General features: G+C 44.6%; 1 protein-coding gene across 1 annotated transcript in view; it reads right to left on the minus strand.

The window, feature by feature from the left end:
* SUSD1 (sushi domain containing 1) overlaps positions 1-19,705 on the minus strand; it is a 134,935-nt gene that overhangs the window by 18,631 nt on the left and 96,599 nt on the right. The window contains exons 12-14 of the mRNA XM_018052598.1: positions 17,963-18,149; positions 5,917-6,013; positions 1,835-2,093 (exon numbers count right to left, since the gene is read on the minus strand). Coding sequence (XP_017908087.1) covers positions 1,835-2,093; positions 5,917-6,013; positions 17,963-18,149 — 543 coding nt within the window. The remainder of the gene's footprint in view (positions 1-1,834; positions 2,094-5,916; positions 6,014-17,962; positions 18,150-19,705) is intronic.

Below are 19,705 nucleotides of genomic sequence, written 5' to 3' on the forward strand. Positions count from 1 at the left end.
AGGGAACTGAGTGTATTAAAGGAGAGACATTGACAGGGCCAGATAAAGAAGGGAGCTCACTAAAATATAGTGGCTTGATCAGATGTTACATTTTATAAAACTCACTATGGCAGTAGTATGGAGCAAGGGTATAGGTAGAAGAGGCTAGACGATGAGTTAGAAAACTGCTGTTCAGACAGAGATGTCAAAGGCTAAACAGTGCTAATGAAAGAGAGAAAAGGATGGTTTTAAATGGCATTAAGGTGACATAACTGACATAATTTGATAATGGACTGCACAAGAAGATAAGAAAAAGAAAGAAAAGAATTATTCCTAGATTTCTGTACTGACTTCCCTGGTGGCTCAGATGGTAAGGCATCCGCCTACAATGCAGGAGACCTGGGTTCAACCCCTGGGTCGTGAAGATCCCCTGGAGAAGGAAATGGCAACCCACTCCAGTATTCTTGCCTGGAAAATCCCATGGACGGAAAAGCCTGGTGGGCTACAGTCCGTGGGGTCGCAAAGAGTCGGACACGACTTCACTTTCACTTTCTGTATTGGCAACTAGGAACATGGTAATGTTACTTAGTGGGGCAGATACATAAAAGGAAAAACAAAAAGAGGGGACTGGAAAACTCATTCTTTCCAATTTACAAAGCTCTAGTAAGGGCAGTACTGGCAGGTTTGAAATGGCAGCCCAAGCTGACTAATACACCCTCCCAGAGCAAAGTCCCGGCCGGAGACAGGAGGTCTGAGCAATCTCTAAATTGCACACATACTCTACCGCCAGCGTTGTCTATGGCTAGAGATACCAAGTCAGGATCTCCAAGTGATATTCTAGCAAGGAGGCCTTGTCTCAGTCATAAAGACCTCTGCAACAAGTTAAGGGCAATATATTCTGGACTTTAGTCATTCAATTCTTAATCCCTACATAATTGCCACAAAACACCCCCAGACCTTTCTGCTACCTGGACATAGTCTTAGTTTTATATCACACATGATAATGGCACATGTGACTTGTGTCCTATACAAAATTTAACAGCATGTTTCAGCCTTAAACATGTGATGAGCCTTACACGCAAGATGCCCCACATTCATCAGTCAAGAGATGCTTCTATTCATAGAATTCTTCTAGTTTTCAGTGCCAACCAATATGAACTGATATCAAACTCTTGAGTTTTCCTAGGGCAACCATGACAATGCTCCTTCCAGAAGCTCTCCCACCCCGACTGATGGACCCAGTTCTGGCTATTCTGCTTGTCCAGCTCATTATAATCATTCATTCTGTAAAGAGTACACACGTCTCCTGTTTCCGTGTTTCTCATGAGTTCCCATGTCTCAAGAAAGAACCACTGCTAGAAACACACAGACTCTCTAAGGATTGAGCGATGAGAGTGGGGTTTACGCAATAGCCAAGGAAGTAACGGAAGCAGGAAATAGAGCCAGAAAATAGTGCTGAGCATAATCTGCCCCTCCCCTCTTGCTGCTTCCCAGAGAATGAGGGAATGCAGCAGCCTGGCAGGAGTACAGGGAAGTGGCAGAAAGATCTCGATGTTCCACTCCAGCTCAGGCTTCCCCAGTGCAATGGGATGAGAGCATTCCATAAAGCTTAGGAAAAAACAAAACAAATTCAGTCCAAACACAGATCCAAACACGTTCCCCCAGCAAGTTCAGAATATCCACCTCCAGAAAGGTTTCACCTGCCCCTCCTTTATAAAGGGAAAGGGTTCAACACATGTTTATGGTTCTTATACACAGTGTTCATCTCAGATATGGGGAAAACAAATGTTCAAATATGTAAATTTCACATGAAGAAGAAAATATCAAATTCACAAGAGTTTTTAAAGAACTATACCTCATTCCATTCACTTGTGATTCGTAATATAATGCAGTAATCGTGCCCTGTTTTCAAGGGTGCATTATAATATTTCCCATAGTACAGCCTGTCTCCAATAGATATCTCCAGGGCATCATCAGGAATATCCTTGGCCAGCAGTTCTGCCGTCACGTATCCACTGGCCTCAGAAGCTTTGCTAAAGAATGAAGCAGCCTCTTCAGAATCACAATCAAATGTGCTTTGGAGGGCCAAGGGAAGCACTAACACCTGATATGAACTGTAAGAGAAAAGAAAATGTCTATCAGACCCTTGCTTGGGTGTGTGTGGGGTGGGGGTTGTCATTCATTCATTTATTCACATTTACTGAGCACCGGCTATGAGACCAAGACTTTGCTAGATGCTGGAGATACAACCCTGGATAAAAGTCCCTGCCCACGTGGGCTTCACAATCTGGCAGCTCCAACAGTCATGGAACTCCAGTGGGAACCAACCGTATTCATGCTTCATGATACTGGGAGAATGGTCTCTCTAAGTTCTAGCTGCAGATGGCTACCTGGGAAACTGCCCGGAGCATACATGTCATAAAGTTGATCTAATCAGTGATTTTTCTCGTGGGCAAACAAAGTCCAGCTGGGGAAAGGGTTTAGCAGTCACATGGAGGCCTATTGCCGACAAGAGTTAGGGCACTAAGTCTGCCAAAAGGCTCCACATAATCACATGAGGAGCCTAAAACAGAACTCATGTGACGGACACTCCCTCCAGTTCATGGACTGATACCGAAGTTCCTATGAAATGAATGAGAAGCACGGAGTGCAAAGTCACCGTGAACTCATCTAGTCTGACAATATCCTTCAACAGCTGGAAAGGGAAAATCCTGTATGTTCCCTACATGTGGACAAAGAAACACACTAGCAGTCTGGTGTTATTTTATCATGTTTCAGTATTATTTATCCCACCAAACAGAAAATCTGTCAGCAAAAGTGTAAGGACAAAAACACTCTGAGAATAAATCACATCTTCCTTTCTATTTCCATCTGCTTGGGCTCATCTCCTAGCAAGTTTTGGGATGTCTGCTTTCTCTATCAGGCTTGATAGTAAGGACCTGAATGATTTACTCTTGCATTCTTGCAAATCTTTGCAGGTCTTTGGCTATGACTGACTCTGCACTGATGTTTCTTGAGTTGAAATTTCAATAAAGAAGAAAAACATGCATCAGCATCAAATATGATTAGGATACTTTCCCAAACTCATTAGCATATGTAATTCTATTTTACCACTTCCTGCTCCACATTCTTAATGCCCCATCTCCTGCTTCCTAAGAGCCCATGAGTCACTAGGTTAATAGCAGGTGTTGGATTTAGAAAGTACCCATCCACCAGGCTCCCGAAATTCCTAGGTGTCCTCAGGCCCCTGATTTCCACAAAGTTTCTGGATTCACTTTCAGCAGTGAGCTCTGGACAAAAATGACAAAGTGAAGCCCGCAGGGCAATGCTTTGTCACTGCCACCACCAGTAAACATTTACTAAGCCTCACTGCCTACAAAGGAACACTTATAACAACAAACTTGCCTGGGGACTTGAAGATGAAGACACCCCTGTGAATCACAGACACAGGTGAAAAAGTAAATGGGCAGCAGGCTCCATGCTGTCTGTAAGCATACCTTCAAGGCCCTCTCATCTTACCATGTAGGTAGTGATGTTCAAGTGCAAGTTCAAGGCTCACTTGAACTCATCTGGTTCTGAACATTTCCTAGTAGAGGTACCATTCAAGAGGCATAAAGCAGTCTTCCCAGTTAGTATGATCATAATCACCCGAGTCGCTTGATAACTGTACAAATTTCCAGCCCGCATCCCAGACCTACTCAATCAAAATCTCCAGTAGAGTCTGAGAATTCATGTTGCTGATAAAGCATCCTAGGTGATTCCTGGAATCTGGCAAGTGTGGGAGACATAAGCATGAGGAGAGCCTGGCTACAGGCTGCATCATCCCCCAAGATCACCCGGTCAGGGAGGGGAGGCGTGGGGCCAGAGCCCCTGCTCCACCAAGTGCCCCAAGCCCCCATCCTGGATAATGCACACAGCAGACTCTGGGCTGCCCCACACTGGCAGTGCTGCTTCCTCCAGCTCAAACCAGGTATTCGGGCCAAGGAAACCACCCCAACATCCTGCTGGTAATCAGCGCCGATGACACTGGGGAAGCAGTCATGGCTGTTGAGAGCATGACTGTTCCAGAAGGACTTTTCCCCTCTTTCTCACCAACACCTTCCCCAATGACTCACAGATCTCCACTTCCTGTTTTGGAGGCACTGGCCGGCACAGAGCCACAAGGGTAGACTGTCATTTGGCTTTTCTTTCTCCCTTACATAATTACCTGGCCTAAATATCACGTACGTATTGCACATTCTCTCGGGCACTGAGGTCACGACTTCCAGTCTCCTTCCAGCAACAGAATTACAATGCCTTCCAGCAACTTGTCAGGAATTAAGACACAGAACAACTTAGGCCATACACATGCCTGGAAAGACTTTTGAGCATTTACTGGGCTCAAATGAACAGACACGAAGAGCCCAAGTTTCATTATAAACGGACACACAGATAATTTTGCTAGACTTTCTTTGGACAGTTTTGTGATATCTCATGAATTTTACCCTGATTGTACTGTAGGGTCATTAGACTGAAGGGTCATGAGAGACATAGGTAGTGTGGGTTAGGTCAAGGAAGCAGGATATTGCCATCTCTTCTTTTTTAAAATTAATTTTTATTGGCGTATAATTACAGTGTTGGAAGAGTTTCTATGGTACAGCAAAGTGAATCATCTATATGTATACATACACCCCCTCTTTTGTGGACTTCCTTCCCATTTAGCTCACCACAGAGCACTGAGTAGAGTTACCTGAGCTATGCAGTAGGTTCTCATAAGTTACCAGTTTTATATATAGTAGTGTATATGAATCAGCTGCGATCTCCCAATTCATCCCACCCTTCTCTTTCCCTCCTTGGTGTCCACACATTTTTTTCTCTATGTCTGTGTCTCTATTTCTGTACTGCAGATAAGATCATCTATCCCATTTTTCTAGACTCCTGTCAGTAAGTTGCTCATCCCTCCAAGTGAACATCAATCTTCCTCTCTAAAAAGGGAATATTTCTGCTTTCCTAATCCTTCCCTGACCTGTGTAAATAAAAAGCTTAATTGAACACAACACAGTCCACTACCTGATGTAAATTACTTCCACCCTAATACCATCTGGAGTCCAAGAAGCAGTTATTAGCAATGCAATGCCTTACCCAAATCTCAGTACTTGAATGAATTAAAGGAATCATCCAAATGACTCTCCTAGAAACCACTACACACACCCCAAGGTCACCCTTAAATAAAGGAAAATACATTCTGTCTTTCGTAAATGCAATGATGCTCCTGATCCACCATCACTAAACTAATGGATATACCTGGAGGCATGAGTGCAAAGGACACTGCCCGACATGTCACAGGCACATTCAATGCTTATTGAATGACCGAAGGAGCAGATTCTGTTTCTTGAGTTCAGCTGCCCAAACGCTCATCTCTGGTCCCTTAAAAATCTCTCTATTCACTGAGGAGGGTGCTGGTTGGAATTAAAGGCTCAGTCTGTGCCCAGTCAGTGAAAGTCACTTAGTCGTGTCCAACTTTTTGCGACCCCATGGACTATACAGTCCATGGAATTCTCCAGGCCAGAATACTGGAGTGGGTAGCCTTTCTCTTCTCCAGCAGATCTTCCCTACCCAGGGACTGAACTGAGGTCTCCCTCATAGCAGGCAGATTCTTTACCAGCTGAGTCACAAGGGAGGCCCAAGAATACTGGAGTGGGTAGCCTATCCCTTCTCCAGCAGATCTTCCCGACCCAGGGATCGAACCAGGGTCTCCTGAATTGCAGGTGGATTCTTTACCAACTGAGCTATCAGGGAAGCCCAGTCTGTGCCCAAGGAAACAAAAAAAGAGGCCCATTGCCTTAACTACCTCAGCGTAGCCACCTAGAGAGAAGTCTCATCCTCACTCGAATCAGTGTTTCCAAAACACTCCATGGGCAGCCACTGGGCAGCCATGGGAAAGAGGCCTCTACTCACCTGATGGGTCCATTTTTCTCTGTGGCTTTCCTCAGTCGCAAGCGTGGCAGAGGCCCTCCATGCACAGTGAAAAAGTCTACTTCCGGAAGGGGAGGCTCTGAAAACATGTTGCAAAGAAGAAAACGGGTGTGATCAGAACAAGCAGAATCATGAAGAAAGTGGTCCTCATGGGACATCAAGAGGAAAGTTTTCATGAAAGAAGTGATGAGCAAATTTGGACACATGCTCCAACATGGGCGAATCCTGAACACATGAGGCTAAGAGAAATATGCCAGACACCGAAGGACAAATATCGCATGATTCCACTTGCGTGAAATCTCTGGAACAGGTAAATCCATAAAGACAGAAATACATTGGAGGTTGCCAAGGGCTGAGGGTGTGGGTAGGGAATGGGGAGTTATTGCTTAATGGTCAACAGAGTTTCTGTTTGAGGTGATGAAAACATTTTTGAAATAGATAATGGTAATGATTTACAGCACTGTGAATGTACTTAATGCCAATAACTTGTGCCCTGAAAAATGATTAAAATAGTACATTTTATGTTGTACGTATTTTATTATAATTCTTTTAAAAAGTGATGCCCCAGCACTAACAGAGGGTGGAGGCTGTGGTCATTTCAATGATCTTGGAAGATAGATTCCTGTTTGGTGAGGAGACCAGCATATCCGACTTCTAGATCCTCTGGGAAAAGTTTATTATTATTATTATTATTATTAATTATTATTATTTTGGTTGCTCTGTGCAGCTTGTGGGATCTTAGTTCCCTGACCAGGGATTTGTGTGTGTGTGTGTGTGTGTGTGTGTGTGTGTGTATGATTATCCTTTTATTTCTTTAATTTTATTTTTAATTAATTTAACTGGAGGATAATTACTTTATAATATTGTGATGGCTTTTGCCACACAGCAACATGAATCAGCCACCTGACCAAGGATTGAACCTGCAACTCAGCAGTGAAAGCGTGGAGTCCTAACCTCTGGACTGTGAGGGAATTCCCTAGACTTCTAGAGCCTTTATAATCACACAGCTGTCTGCCCTTATCTTGCTTTCCCCAGCAACCAGATTTCCCAAATAGTTATTTCATGGGGAGGAGAATGCACTGACTGGTTGACACCGGGGTCGCATCGTCTAACTGGGAGTTACATTCACAGTATGAACATTCCAGCCACCATTCTGCCTTGAGGGTCACACAGTTAACATGTGTTGGCTGCACAACACATATGTAGATATGTCCTATAGATGCCTCATCTCATTTAGTCTTCTCAACAGTGCTATCAAGTGGATGAGAGTTACAGAGAGAGATAGAAAGAGAAAAAATAAAATATGCAGTCCCCCCGAAATTCCCCTGAATGCTGCCACAGTGAAATTAAGAACTAGAAGGCCAAAACAGACACTCAAGACTCTTTTACTCAATTAGAAAATAGATTTGGAGTAGAAATTTTCAATTCAAATTATAATTTAAAAAAAAGTTTAGACCTTCCAAGATAGGTCTTAAAGCTCCACTAAATATGCTATTTACACACTGCCTTTCAACAAATATTTCCTAGCCACCTCTATGTGAGGCTAGGAGAAACAGCCATGGAAGACCTGGTTTCTGCTTTCCAGGAGCTCAGAGTTTGATAGCAGAGTCTTGTAAACAGGTGGTGCTTGGAGCTACGATAATGAGAGTGGTAGGAATGTAGGGGGAGAATGCCTGCCCCAGGGCAGCGGGGTGAGCCTATCAAATACAGAAACTGATATACTCAGAGGCCGGAGGTGAGAGAGAGTGTGTGCAGAGAACAGCAGGTGTTCAGTGTAGCCAAAAGGTTGAGTTCCAGCTCAGCAGAGACAGAAAATACAGTGAGAAATGTAGGACTTCCCTGGTGGCACAGCGGATAAGAATCCGCCTGCCAGTGCAGGGGACACGGGTTCGATCCCTGGTCCAGGAAGATCCCACATGCCGAGGAGCAACTAAGCCCACGTGCCACAACTCCTGAGCCCACGAGCTACAACTACTGAAGTGCATGTGCCTAAAGCCTGCGCTCCGCAACAAGAGAAGCTGCCACATTGAGAAGCCCAAGCAACATAAGAAAGGGTAGTCTCCACTCTCCGCAACTAAGGAAAGCCCGCAGGCAGTAAGGAAGACCTAGTGCTGCCAAAATCAAATAAACAAGTAAATAATAATTAAGCAGTGTGTGTCTAGGTCAGATCTGAGGTCCTGTAAATAAGCAGAAGTCATCTAAAGATTCTCAGCAGATGTATATTTTAGAAAGACAATTTAGACCGCCAGCTGGAGGATGAATTGGAAAAGAGCAAAAGCATAGATTGTCCAAAATCTGGGTAAGAAGTGTCTGAGGCCTGAAGCAAGTGATGGTGCTCACAATGGAAAAGAGGGGGCAGATGGAGGAGATACGTGGGGCAGAGACAGAACGGAAAGTGGTGGAAGATAAGAAAGGGGAAGGAATCTGGGCTTTGGTTTTGGTCCCTGAGTCAGTAGCGATGTCATTCATCAAGGTCTGGGGGAAGGTTCAGCCGCAGCTCACTTCTAGACCTGTCAAGTTTGAAGTCCTTGTGAAACCGTCCAGCAGGCAGTTAGAAATGCGGTCCAGAGCTTGTGAGCAAACTGTGATGGCGACATGGAGTCAGTCATCAACAGAAGGGGCTTCCCAGGTGGCATTAGTGGTAAACAACCCACCTGCCAATGCCGGAGACATAAGAGACATGGGTTCAATCCCTGGGTCTGGAAAATCCTCTGGAAGAGGGCATGGCAACCCGCTCCAGGATTCCTGCCTGGAAAATCTCTTGGACAGAGAAGCCTGGTGGGCTACAGTCCATAGGGTTGCGAAGAGTCGGACACAACTGAAGCGACTTCGCACGCACGGCGGCCCAGAGAGATGGTATAAAGGCATCCGAGAAAAGATGAGGGCCCAGAGTGGACCACCGGGACACCCAGGAATCTAAGACCAGGGGGAAGAGTGAGAATTTCCTATAGAGTTTATTAAACACTAAGTCTAGAATTTCTTCCAACACCACGCAGATACAGTGGCCATACAAATCATGTTTTCTGTAAATCTGTGGCACTGTTAAAGGCCCTTGGGGTGACTTGGAACAGCCTCTACTTTCAGTTAAGACCGCACCCTACAGTATTGAAAGGTCCACCACCTTTCCAAGAGGCAGCCAGAAAGAAATTCCATAACACCCCTGAGGCAGACAGTGGCTAGCCTCCTGCAGCCAGCCAGCAACGGGGAGAGGGGAAATGCAGACGGAAAAGCCCCACCAGGTTCCCCACCAGGGCACAGGAGCATTCCAAGTATCTCTACACTCAGCCCTCAGGCTATCACTGAAAGGCCCTTTCATTGGTGACATTTCGTCCTCACAGGAAAGTAAGTGGTTTTTATCACACATTTCCTGTTTTCAGCCCAGAGGGAGATTAACTGTTTACTCTTTTCTGTGTGAGAACCCTCCTCGGGCTCTTTTAAGTTATTCCTCTGTTTGCTCTTCTCTGAGATGAATAATTCTAGGTCCTCTAATCTCTTGGCAAACCTTTTAAAACCACCCAGTTTCTCACCCACCCCAGGAACAGCAGAAAAAAGCGCTTGCCCAGTTTAGGGAAGGCGGGCCCACAGCAGGGCAGGGAAGCCCCCCCTGGTTGTTCTGTGCCGCATTGCCCCTTTCAGCCCCAGCATTGTCCGTCCTTCCAGTTCTAAGGACACAACCATCCAGCTGATTCAATCAACACATGACTTCTAGACTGCTTTCTGTTCTGCCTGCTCACCGCCTTTCCCACCTTATAAATAGTCTGTTTTTTCTCTCAAATGCAAAAGCCGAACTTGAGTAGACTGTTTCTTTTCTGCATTTTTGAGGTTAAATAACCTTAGTGATGGAGAAGGCAATGGCACCCCACTCCAGTACTCTTGCCTGGAAAATCCCATGGATGGAGGAGCCTGGTGGGCTGCAGTCCATGGGGTTGCAAAGAGTCGGACATGGCTGAACGACTTCACTTTCACTTTTCACTTTCATGCATTGGAGAAGGAAATGGCAACCCACTCCAGTGTTCTTGCCTGGAGAATCCCAGGGACGGGGGAGCCAGGTGGGCTGCCGTCTATGGGGTCGCACAGAGTCGGACACGACTGAAGTGACTTAGCAGCAGCAGCAGCAACCTTAGTGAAAATCTCTCGGTCATGTCCAACTCTTTGCTATCCCGAGGACTATACAATCCATGGAATTCTCCAGGCCAGAACATTGGAGTGGGTAGCCTTTCCCTTCTCCAGGGGATCTTCCCAACTCAGGGACTGAACCCAGGTCTCCCGCATTGCAGGCAGATAACTTTAATCCTAGCCATATTTTCCAAGGTGCTGTTTCTCTTCCCCAAACTGCTGTCTTTGGGTGGTCTGCTCTCCTTTCCATCGGCCTATTACTGATTTAAACCAAATCAGACCCAAGGCAAGAAATGGGTGGTGTCTGGGGTGGAGTTCTTTCACCCTGAGTATGTGAGCTGGGGGCAGACCCAGAAGGAAGACATTCACTGCCCCTCCTAGATGCCAACAATGTCCATTCTCTCCTAGAAAGAAGTGACAAAGGAAATTTCGGAGGCTGAGAAAACTTTGAAGATTCAGGAGAAAAGCAATGAGGCAGAAATTGTCCCCCAAATATTAAATATACTATAAAGTTACAATAACTAAAATAAGAAGGTAAAAGCACAGGGTAGGCAGGCTAGATAATCAAGAAAGAGACCCATATAAACAAATGAGAATATAGTGTGTGGCATAAACAGTCTTTCCAAAGGAGATGGGGAAACTGGCTGATCATTTGGCGGGGGGGGGGGAAGTTACCATGTAAATTTAGCCTTATACCACACATCTAAACAAATTCCAGATTGTTGCAAGCTAAAATGTGAAAAGCAAAATTGTTAAGAAGCATTAGAAAATAGTAGAGAATAAGAACTGATCTGATTGCAGAGTGGGAAAGGCTTTTCTTGGCATGACCCGAGGCAGAAACTATTAAAGAATCAATAGAATTGATTACATGAAAACTTAAAATGTCTGAATGTCAAAAAGAATACTGAAAAGAAAATTCAAGAGTACATAACCGGGGGTGAAATATGTATAACAAAAGATTAATCATTAATGTAGGCAAATTATTAAAATCAGTGAGAGAAAGGAAGTAACAGAAGTGCAAATGTGTCATTTCTCTAAGACCCACTACAATGAACAAAAAGTAAAGGAAAATTTCGTCTGTACCAAACTTAAGCAAAGGTCCCAACCTTATGCTATAAGCATCAAGTAATTGCAAGGCACTAACACACATGAATATATAAAAGATACCCTAGAGGTTCTTTTCTAATCCTCAGCATCTCCTAATTGGACCACGACCCCCACTCAGTGTGAGTGTGTTAGTTGCACAGTCGTGTCTGACTCTCTGATCCCATGGATGGTAGCCCACCAGGCTGGCATGATAAATTGAAATTGACAGCAATGGAGAAAATAGAGCTTATGCCATAAGTCATCAGGTATCATACGGTGAGCTGCAACTCCCTTGTCAGTAAGGTTATCAGACTTGGCTTCCCAAGGAGAAGGAACCATCTTCTTTTTATTTTTATCTCCTTCAGCACCTAGCGCTGGTCTTTGTACATAACCAATCAATAGGTATTTGCTGAATTAATTGTTATGTTTCAGTATACCTTTCAACCACCCCAACACACAGAAACCCTGCCTTTTAGGCATTCATAAAGAAACTTTCCCATTCATATTTTATAAGCAGCTAATATTAATATAGGATGGGCTTCCCAGGGGGCACCAGTAGTAAAGAATCCACCCGCCAATGCAGGAGATGTAACAGATGTGGGTTTGATCCCTGGGTGGGGAAGATCCCCTGGAGAAGGGAATGGCAACCCACTCCAGTATTCTTCCCTGGAGAATCCCATGAACAGAGAAGCCTGGCGTGCTCTGGTCCACAGGGTCACAAAGAGTCAGACAAGACTGAAGCGACTTAGCACTCACACAACGTTAACATAATGTTGTGAAAATAACACATCCAGCCTGCTTTCCTCGGTGGTGTACCATCTTGTCTCTGTGGGGCCTCAGAGGGGGTGCAGATGCTTTCAGTGAGAAGAGCGGGGAGACATCCATCCCCAAACAGTCATTTCCTTAAGGGGCTGGGGGTTGATCTGAAGCTAGAAAGTAGCTGGGAGATTTCTGGGGACTAGAGGAGGTATGGAAGGACATGTGTGCCTTCATCCTGGGCTGCCCTAACATAAGGACCTCAGACATCAAGGAATCTGTGTCCATGAAAGACTCTGAGAAAGCCTGGACAAAGAGGGGAACAGCTGGGGTGAAGGCCAGCAGGAGCCAGGGTGGTGCCCCGCATCCAGCCTGCGGAGATGAAGCCCTCACTGCGGACACAGGACTTCACAGCCCTTAGATGGTCTGTGGAAGAGAAGCCCAGGCCAGCAGAACTCAAGACACCTGGTCCCGCATGGTCCTTTCCTGAGAACACAACAGTAAGAGACGAGGGGTCAGAGGTGCGGGCAGTGGTCCCTAGTCCTGGAGCGGGAATCAGAGCTATCCTGACTGGACCTCTCTGCGAAAGGGATAGTCCAATAAAGCTTGGGACACACCTGTGTTTTCAGTGGCTCTCCTGAACATCTGAAAAGGTGCATTCTCTTTTCCTTATTACAAATACAGAGATGGGGAAGTTCTCGTGTACGTTGCCAGTCTTGGCACTGAGGATAGACTCAGGAAGAAATGATTTCTTTCACATATTTGCTTCCTTTTTCTCTTCCAGCACTCTTGGTCCCATAATGGCCATTCAACCACAGATGATCACCGCATTGTGTCGAATAAGTGGTTTATCTACCTGCAGGTACTGGCTTTCTCTCTCTCTTTCCTCCTCTGTTCCCCCCTCCCTCCACCTTTCCCACTCTGGTTCTCTCCTATCTCTAAGAAGATAATTTTGCCTATAAGCTTTTTGACTTGGCAAACCTAGATGCATATTAAAAAGCAGAGATATCACTTTGCCAATGAAGGTCCATATAGTCAAAGCTACGGTCTTTCCAATAGTCATGTACAGATATGAGAGTTGGACCATAAAGAAAGTGATCGCTGAAGAATTGATGCTTTTGAACTGTGGTGTTGGAGAAGACTCTTGAGAGTCTCTTGGATTGCAAGGAGATCAAACCAGTCAATTCTAAAGGAAATCAACCCTGAATATTCATTGGAAGGATTGAAACTGAAGCTCCAATACTTTGGCCACCTGATGTGAAGAGCCAACTCATTGGAAAAGACGCTGATGCTGGGAAAGATTAGAGGCAGAAGAAGCGGATGGCAGAAGGTGAAATGGTTAAATAGCATCACTGACTCAGTGGACATGAATCTGAGCAAATTTCGGGAGCAGAGGACACAGGAGCCTGGCATGTGACCTCTATGAGGTCGCAAAGAGTTGAACATGACTGAGCAACTGAACAACAACAAGAGAAAACAGCATGACCTGTGTATGACAGCTCTTCTGACCTTTTGGGTCCACATCAAGGATAAACGTTCATTCTTCCCCTTGACCTAAAGGGTGTGTGAATGAATGGTGGGGCTATTCTGAGGAATTCCCATCAACACGCTGCCTGCGGAAGCGTGTGGGCCATGAGTCAGAAGCACTGTGATCTCCTCTCCATCTCATCACCCTTCTCACCAGCACCCTCTTTTGTTTTCACTGCAACACTTGCCTCTGTCCTTCAACATTCCAAAAACTTTCATTCTCCCCTGAGGTCAGCAATATATTTAAAGCGCATGCTTTCATCTTGTTCCCATCAGTAAGATTTAACTTAACGTAAGACACTCAGAATGGAAATTCCATGCACTTTTCTTCTGGGAAACCAGCTGCTGCATATTCCAAGTCCAAACCCCTTGCCTCACATTTCTGGTAAAATTCAGAAGTTTACGATTTTACTAAAACAGAGTCACATCTTAGGCAAGGAAGCACATCTCTTATTTATTAAAGGGAGGGCTTGGGGTCTGTTCTTCTCTTGTTTGTTTGCTTAGAACTTTCACACTTTTTTTTTAATTGCAAATTTTTTTAAGTGGGATAGATAGGGAAAACAGACAGGCAGGGTCTCAATGACTTCAAATAGCTCAACAGTGTCCCCTGGTGGCCATGAGCACAGATACAGAGCGCGTGAGCTATCAGGCTGTTTCATGTACAAAACAAGGTATAAATGAGACTCATCAAGATGAAACTCTCTCTCCCAAATCAAAACATATGAAATGCTAATGTGAATCAGCAGCGCAAAACATCCAAACAGGAGACGGACCAAAGAGTAGGAGACTGAACAGCTATTCATCTTGATAAACCACCATGGGAAGAAATGCCCAAATTGAACATTTCCTTCCAACTCACCAGCTGGTGAATTCTTTTTTGGTCTAAAGCTTTCATTAACTAACCAGGCATTTTCTCAATGCCAACACCACCCGCTGGCCATTTTGAGATTAGTCTTCATATGCGTTCATTACAAAAATATTTCTTTGCTCTGCTATCATTGTCCTTACGTGGGCTAGCACGATCCTTATGTGTTGGGGATTCAAGGCAGAACACACAGACAAAAATCTCTGCCATCAGAGGGCTCCTATTTTAGTAGGGGAAAAGAAAACAAACAAGTAAAAGTCAAAATACAAGTTCTGAAATGAGTTCCGTGAAGAAATTCAAACAGAGGAAATGGATAGAGAGTGATGGGGTGGTGATGGGGAGGTGATTTTTGAAAGGATGAATTTGAGCAGAAACCTGAGTGACAGGGCTTCCCTGGTGGCTCAGGTGTAAAGAATCTGCCTGCAATGCAGGAGATGAGGGTTTGATCCCTGGGCCAGGAAGATGCCCTGGAGAAAGAAATGGCCACCAGCTCCAGTATTTTCTAGCTTGGGACATCTATGTCAGGGGGCCTGACAGGCTGCAGTCGGTCACAAAAGAATCAAACATGACTTAGCGACTACACAACCAGGACATGTGGAGGGACTATCTAAGGATCAGTAAGCACCAGATGGAAAGGTCTAGCTGCAAAAACAAGTCTGACCCATTTGAGAAATAGCAGGGAAGGTAGGGAGGCAGCTGATGCTTAGTGAGAAAGAGAGAGGGCAGAGGAAGATGAGGTCAGTGAGGCAGGCAAGGGCCAGACTACATGTTCTGTGGTCAGGCACATGGATTCTATTCCAACACTAACGCAAACTCATCTGACAGTTTTGAGCTGGGGATGACACGTTCTTACGTGAATGTTTTTCTTTTTGTATTAATTTTTTATGGGAATATAGTCGATTTACACTGTTTTGTTAGTTTCAGGTATACAGCAAAGTGAGTAAGTTTTACATATACATATATCCACTCCTTTTTTAGACTCTTTTTCCATACAGGTCATTACAGAGTCTTGAGTAGAGTTCTTTGTGCTCTGCAATAGGTCCTTATTTGTTATCTATTTTATATATTGTTGTGAAAGTGAAAGTCGCTCAGTCGTGTCTAACTCTTTGCCACCCCAAGAACTATACAGTCCATGGAATTCTCTAGGCCAGAATATTGGACTGGGTAGCTTTTCCCTTCTCCAGGGGATCTTCCCAACCCAGGGATCAAACCCAGGTCTCCTGCATTGCAGGCAGATTCTTTACCAGCTGAGCCACAAGGGAAGCCCAAGAATACTGGAGTAGGTAGCCAGCCTATCTCTTCTCCAGCAGATCTTTCCAACCCAGAGATCAAGCTGGGGTCTCCTGCATTGCAGGCAGATTCTTTACCAACTGAGTTATCAGGGAAGACTTATATATGGTTGTGTGTATATGTCAATCCCAATTTCCTAATTTATCCTGCCTGTCCTTTCCCCCCAGTAACTATAAGTTTGTTTTTTATATCTGTGACTCCATTTCTGTTTTGTAAATAAGTTCATTTGTACCATTTTTTAGATTCCACGTATAAGCAACGTTACATATTTGTTTTTCTCTGTCTGATTTACTTCACTCAGTATGACACTTTGAGTGATCTTCTTAAATATTTTTTAATTTCAATTTTTTAATTTTTTTAATCTTTTGGCTGCGCTGTGCAACGCATGGGATTTTAGCTCCCAGGGATCAAACCCATGTCCCCTACATTGGAAGCATGAAGTCTTAACCACTGGGCTGCCCGGGAAATCCCTTGAGTGATCTTTTAAAGCTCTGGTGAAGATGAAGACAGCAGCAGGTGACAGGCAACTGTGAAAGCAGGGAGAACATTTAGAAGCTATTGCAGGAGTCCAAGCAAGAAGTTGCTAGCTTGGATTAAGTCGCTAGTTATAAAGGCAAAGGGGGTAGAAGTGGTTGGATTCATAATGTTTATTTCAGGAACAAGCCAGCTTGTTAAGGACTAGAAACTGGTGGGAGAAGCAGAATTAATTACAATTACTTTACGGCTTGAGCAGTCGGTGAATAGGAATGCCAATGACTGAGACAGAGAAGCCTGGGTGGAAAATGAATTTGCGGGGTAAAGACAAAGATCAGAAATCAAAAGTTCTATTGGTCTTGCTTATTAAATGTTCAAATAAGATATTGGAGACAGGTAGGTATATGGAGCTCAGAGGAGAGAATGTGACTGCTACTGCTAAGTAGCTTCAGTCGTGTCCGACACTTGTGCGACCCCATACACGGCAGCCCACGCGGCTCTCCCGTCCCTGGGATTCTCCAGACAAGAATACTGGAGTGGGCTGCCATTTCCTTCTCTTATGTATGAAAGTGAAAAGTGAAAGTGAAATCGTGTCTGACTCCTAGCGATCCCATGGACTGCAGCCTACCAGGCTCCTCCATCCATGGGACCTGCCCGGCAAGAGTACTGGAGTGGGTTGCCATTGCCTTCTCCAATGTGACTAGGACACATTTGGGGATTGTCGAAATACAGGTATTGTTTGTAGCCATGAGACTGGTAGCGATCACAGAGGCAGAAAGGGTAGATAAAGTAGTAAAAGGATGAGAAGGCAGAGGGCGGGGCACCATTAAAGCAGACGGAACTGGTGGAACAGCCTAGGAAAGAGCAGCCATCGAGGCAGCAGGATCCAAAAGCCAAGAGAAAAGGTGTTTCAAGGAGGGGATGCCAAATGCTGTAGAGAAAATCAGATAAGAATAAAATTGGCCTGCGGATTTTGCAAGATAGAGACACTCCCAGTAAAGCATTGAGAACAAATGCCTCTGGACTGGAAACAGTTAAAGACAGAAAAGGAGGTAAGGATGTGGCGCCTCCACAACACTCTTGCAAGGAGTTTCACTGTAAAGAGGGGCTGAGAAAAGACAGAGCAGCTGCAGGGAATATGGCATCCAAAGAAGTGTGTCTATCTCTGTTTTCATTTAAAAAGGAGACATGACAATCTGCCAGTGCAGTGGCGGGACTCACTCTTTACTGGGGGGACAGACGAGGCAAGAGGGGATGGCAGGATTAAGGGAAGGTGGGGGCAAGAGAGTTGGGATCGAGAGAGAAGATAAAATGTAGGTTCTGCCTGCAGGCAGCCCTGGGAGACTTTGGGAGTAGAAAGTCCTCACCTGATTACTTCTAAATTATCAGGCAAATAAGACACAAGAAACTAATACTCTGATAATTAGCTCAAAGTGTGTGTGTTGGGGGGCTGGAGGACACCATCACAGATTTGAGGCGAGATGAGAAAATGAGTGGAAAGTCATTTTCTAGGGTCCTACAGTGAGACTGCCAGTCATTGTCCCCCGGAGGGTAGCCCACTCTTAAGGTACTTGTAACAGAATGACAAATATGTTACTGAGAAAGAAACAGTCAGAAGACAAATTCTTCTTAAGGATGAAATAGTTCAAATATCCAGAAGGAATGTAACCAACACCCATGGACACACTCTCCAGATTTATTCAATGCTATTTTGTTTCAGATATCTTTTTAAGAAATAAAACATTACAGTTTTAGGGAAGTCCCTTGAGAACCTTTCTCCAATCCCATATCCTTCTTCCTCATTCTCTTAAAGTTCATCATATAATGATAAAAAGTAATAGTGTGCCTCTTTGTTTGAGCCTATACAGCTCTGCGGCGATTTCATTCGGCCAAATGCTGTTATTCAAGATTTACCTGTTATCTGGGTTGTCAGGGAGATGACCACAGGAAGTTCAGAAGACAAAGCCTGGATGCTGACACTGTAGTTGGTACCTGGACTCAGGTCCAAACACGTCTCAGGAGTCTGACTGCTGGCAGTGATATTAAAGATCATTTCCTGGGCAAATCCTTTCTGATACCATCTCTGGCCCCAAATGTGGACCTGAAACAGAAAAGTTCGCCAGGTAAACTACCAGCCTGAAAGGTTGAATGCCTGGATACTTACTTTTTCTCATGAGCACTCTTGCTCTCCATTCTAAAGTTCCTCTAAAAAGTGAAATACATTATGTGATATCCTGGATGGGAGGAGGGTTTGGGAGGGGATGGATATATGTATATGAATGGCTGAGTCCCTTCACTGTTCACCTGAAACTACCAGAACATTGTCAATAGGCTCTACCCCAATACAAAATAAAAAGTCTGAGCAAACAAATATGAAATACAAGTAGAGCTGTAATACTATAAATATTTGGGAAGTCCATAATTACAATACCATCAGTAAAATAAATATATTTTTAAATCAAAATGCACAACAGTCCCTGAAACTGACAAGTTTCTCCCTTTTTGTTCCCACACACATAATGGCACATGCCCGGTGGGAAAGCCTGTTGGCAAAACTGAAGAAGGAAGGCCAGAGAACAATCTCCTAGGGAAAAAAATTAAGAATCTGAACTAAGGCTTTTCCAGAGCAGGGTGTGCATTAGGATACTCCTAGCCGGTTTCTGGTAAGACCTGGGAAGGGTTTTTCTCCTCTCTCACCACCTTCTGACAGTCCCAGCATCTGGACCAATAGATCCACTTCTCTTCCTACTTAATTTCTTCTAGCAGCAGCTCATCCCATGGTCTGTACCTTTGTTACAAACATATTTAGCTTTAAAAGTTCCCCCTTGACTCGCCAGGCAACACATTCAGACCCTTATCAGAGGCACTGGTGCAGAGAGACACACACCCATGAAAAGCCACTGGCTTCCTTTCATGGATACTGCCTGAACGTCAGCTCTGTATCAGACTATGTTACACAGAGAAACCCTCATGTCTTTCTCATCAATCCCCAAAGTCTCTGACTTCAAATATGCAGCAGAAATGCCCACTTTCTTTCTGCTTCTTTTTTTTTTTAAGAACTGCATTCAGTTTTTATTCTGTGTTTTTAATTTTTATTGGAGTATAGTTAACTTATAATGTGTTAGTTTCAGATGCACAGCAAAGTGAATCAGTTATACATATACATATATCCACTTTTTTAAGATTCTTTTTCATATAGCTCGTTAGAGAGTGTTGAGTAGACTTCCCTGTGCTATACCCCAGGCGCTTACCAGTTATCTATTTCATATGTGGCAGCATGTATATGCCAGTCCCTGGGCCTCCCAGGCGGCACTAGAGGTAAAGAACCTGCCTGCCAATGCAGGAGACAGAAGAGATGTGGGTTCAACCCCTGGGTTGGGAAGACCCCCTGGAGGAGGGCATGGCAACCCAGTGCAGTATTCTTGCCTGGAGAATCCTGGAATGAATGACTTGCTTCTCTGTTACAAGTACCTCCCATGGACAGATGAGCCTGGTGGGCTATGGTCCACAGGGTCCCACAGAGTCAGACACGACTGCAGTGACTTAGCATGCACGCATGTCAGTCCCAGTCTCCCAATTTATCCCTCCCTCTCTCATCCCCTACCTCTAGTTCATTTGTATCCTTTTTTCAAACTGGAGGATAATTGCTTTATGATG

This window comes from Capra hircus, chromosome 8 (assembly GCF_001704415.2).
Source record: "Capra hircus breed San Clemente chromosome 8, ASM170441v1, whole genome shotgun sequence".
Classification (NCBI taxonomy): Eukaryota; Metazoa; Chordata; class Mammalia; order Artiodactyla; family Bovidae; genus Capra; species Capra hircus.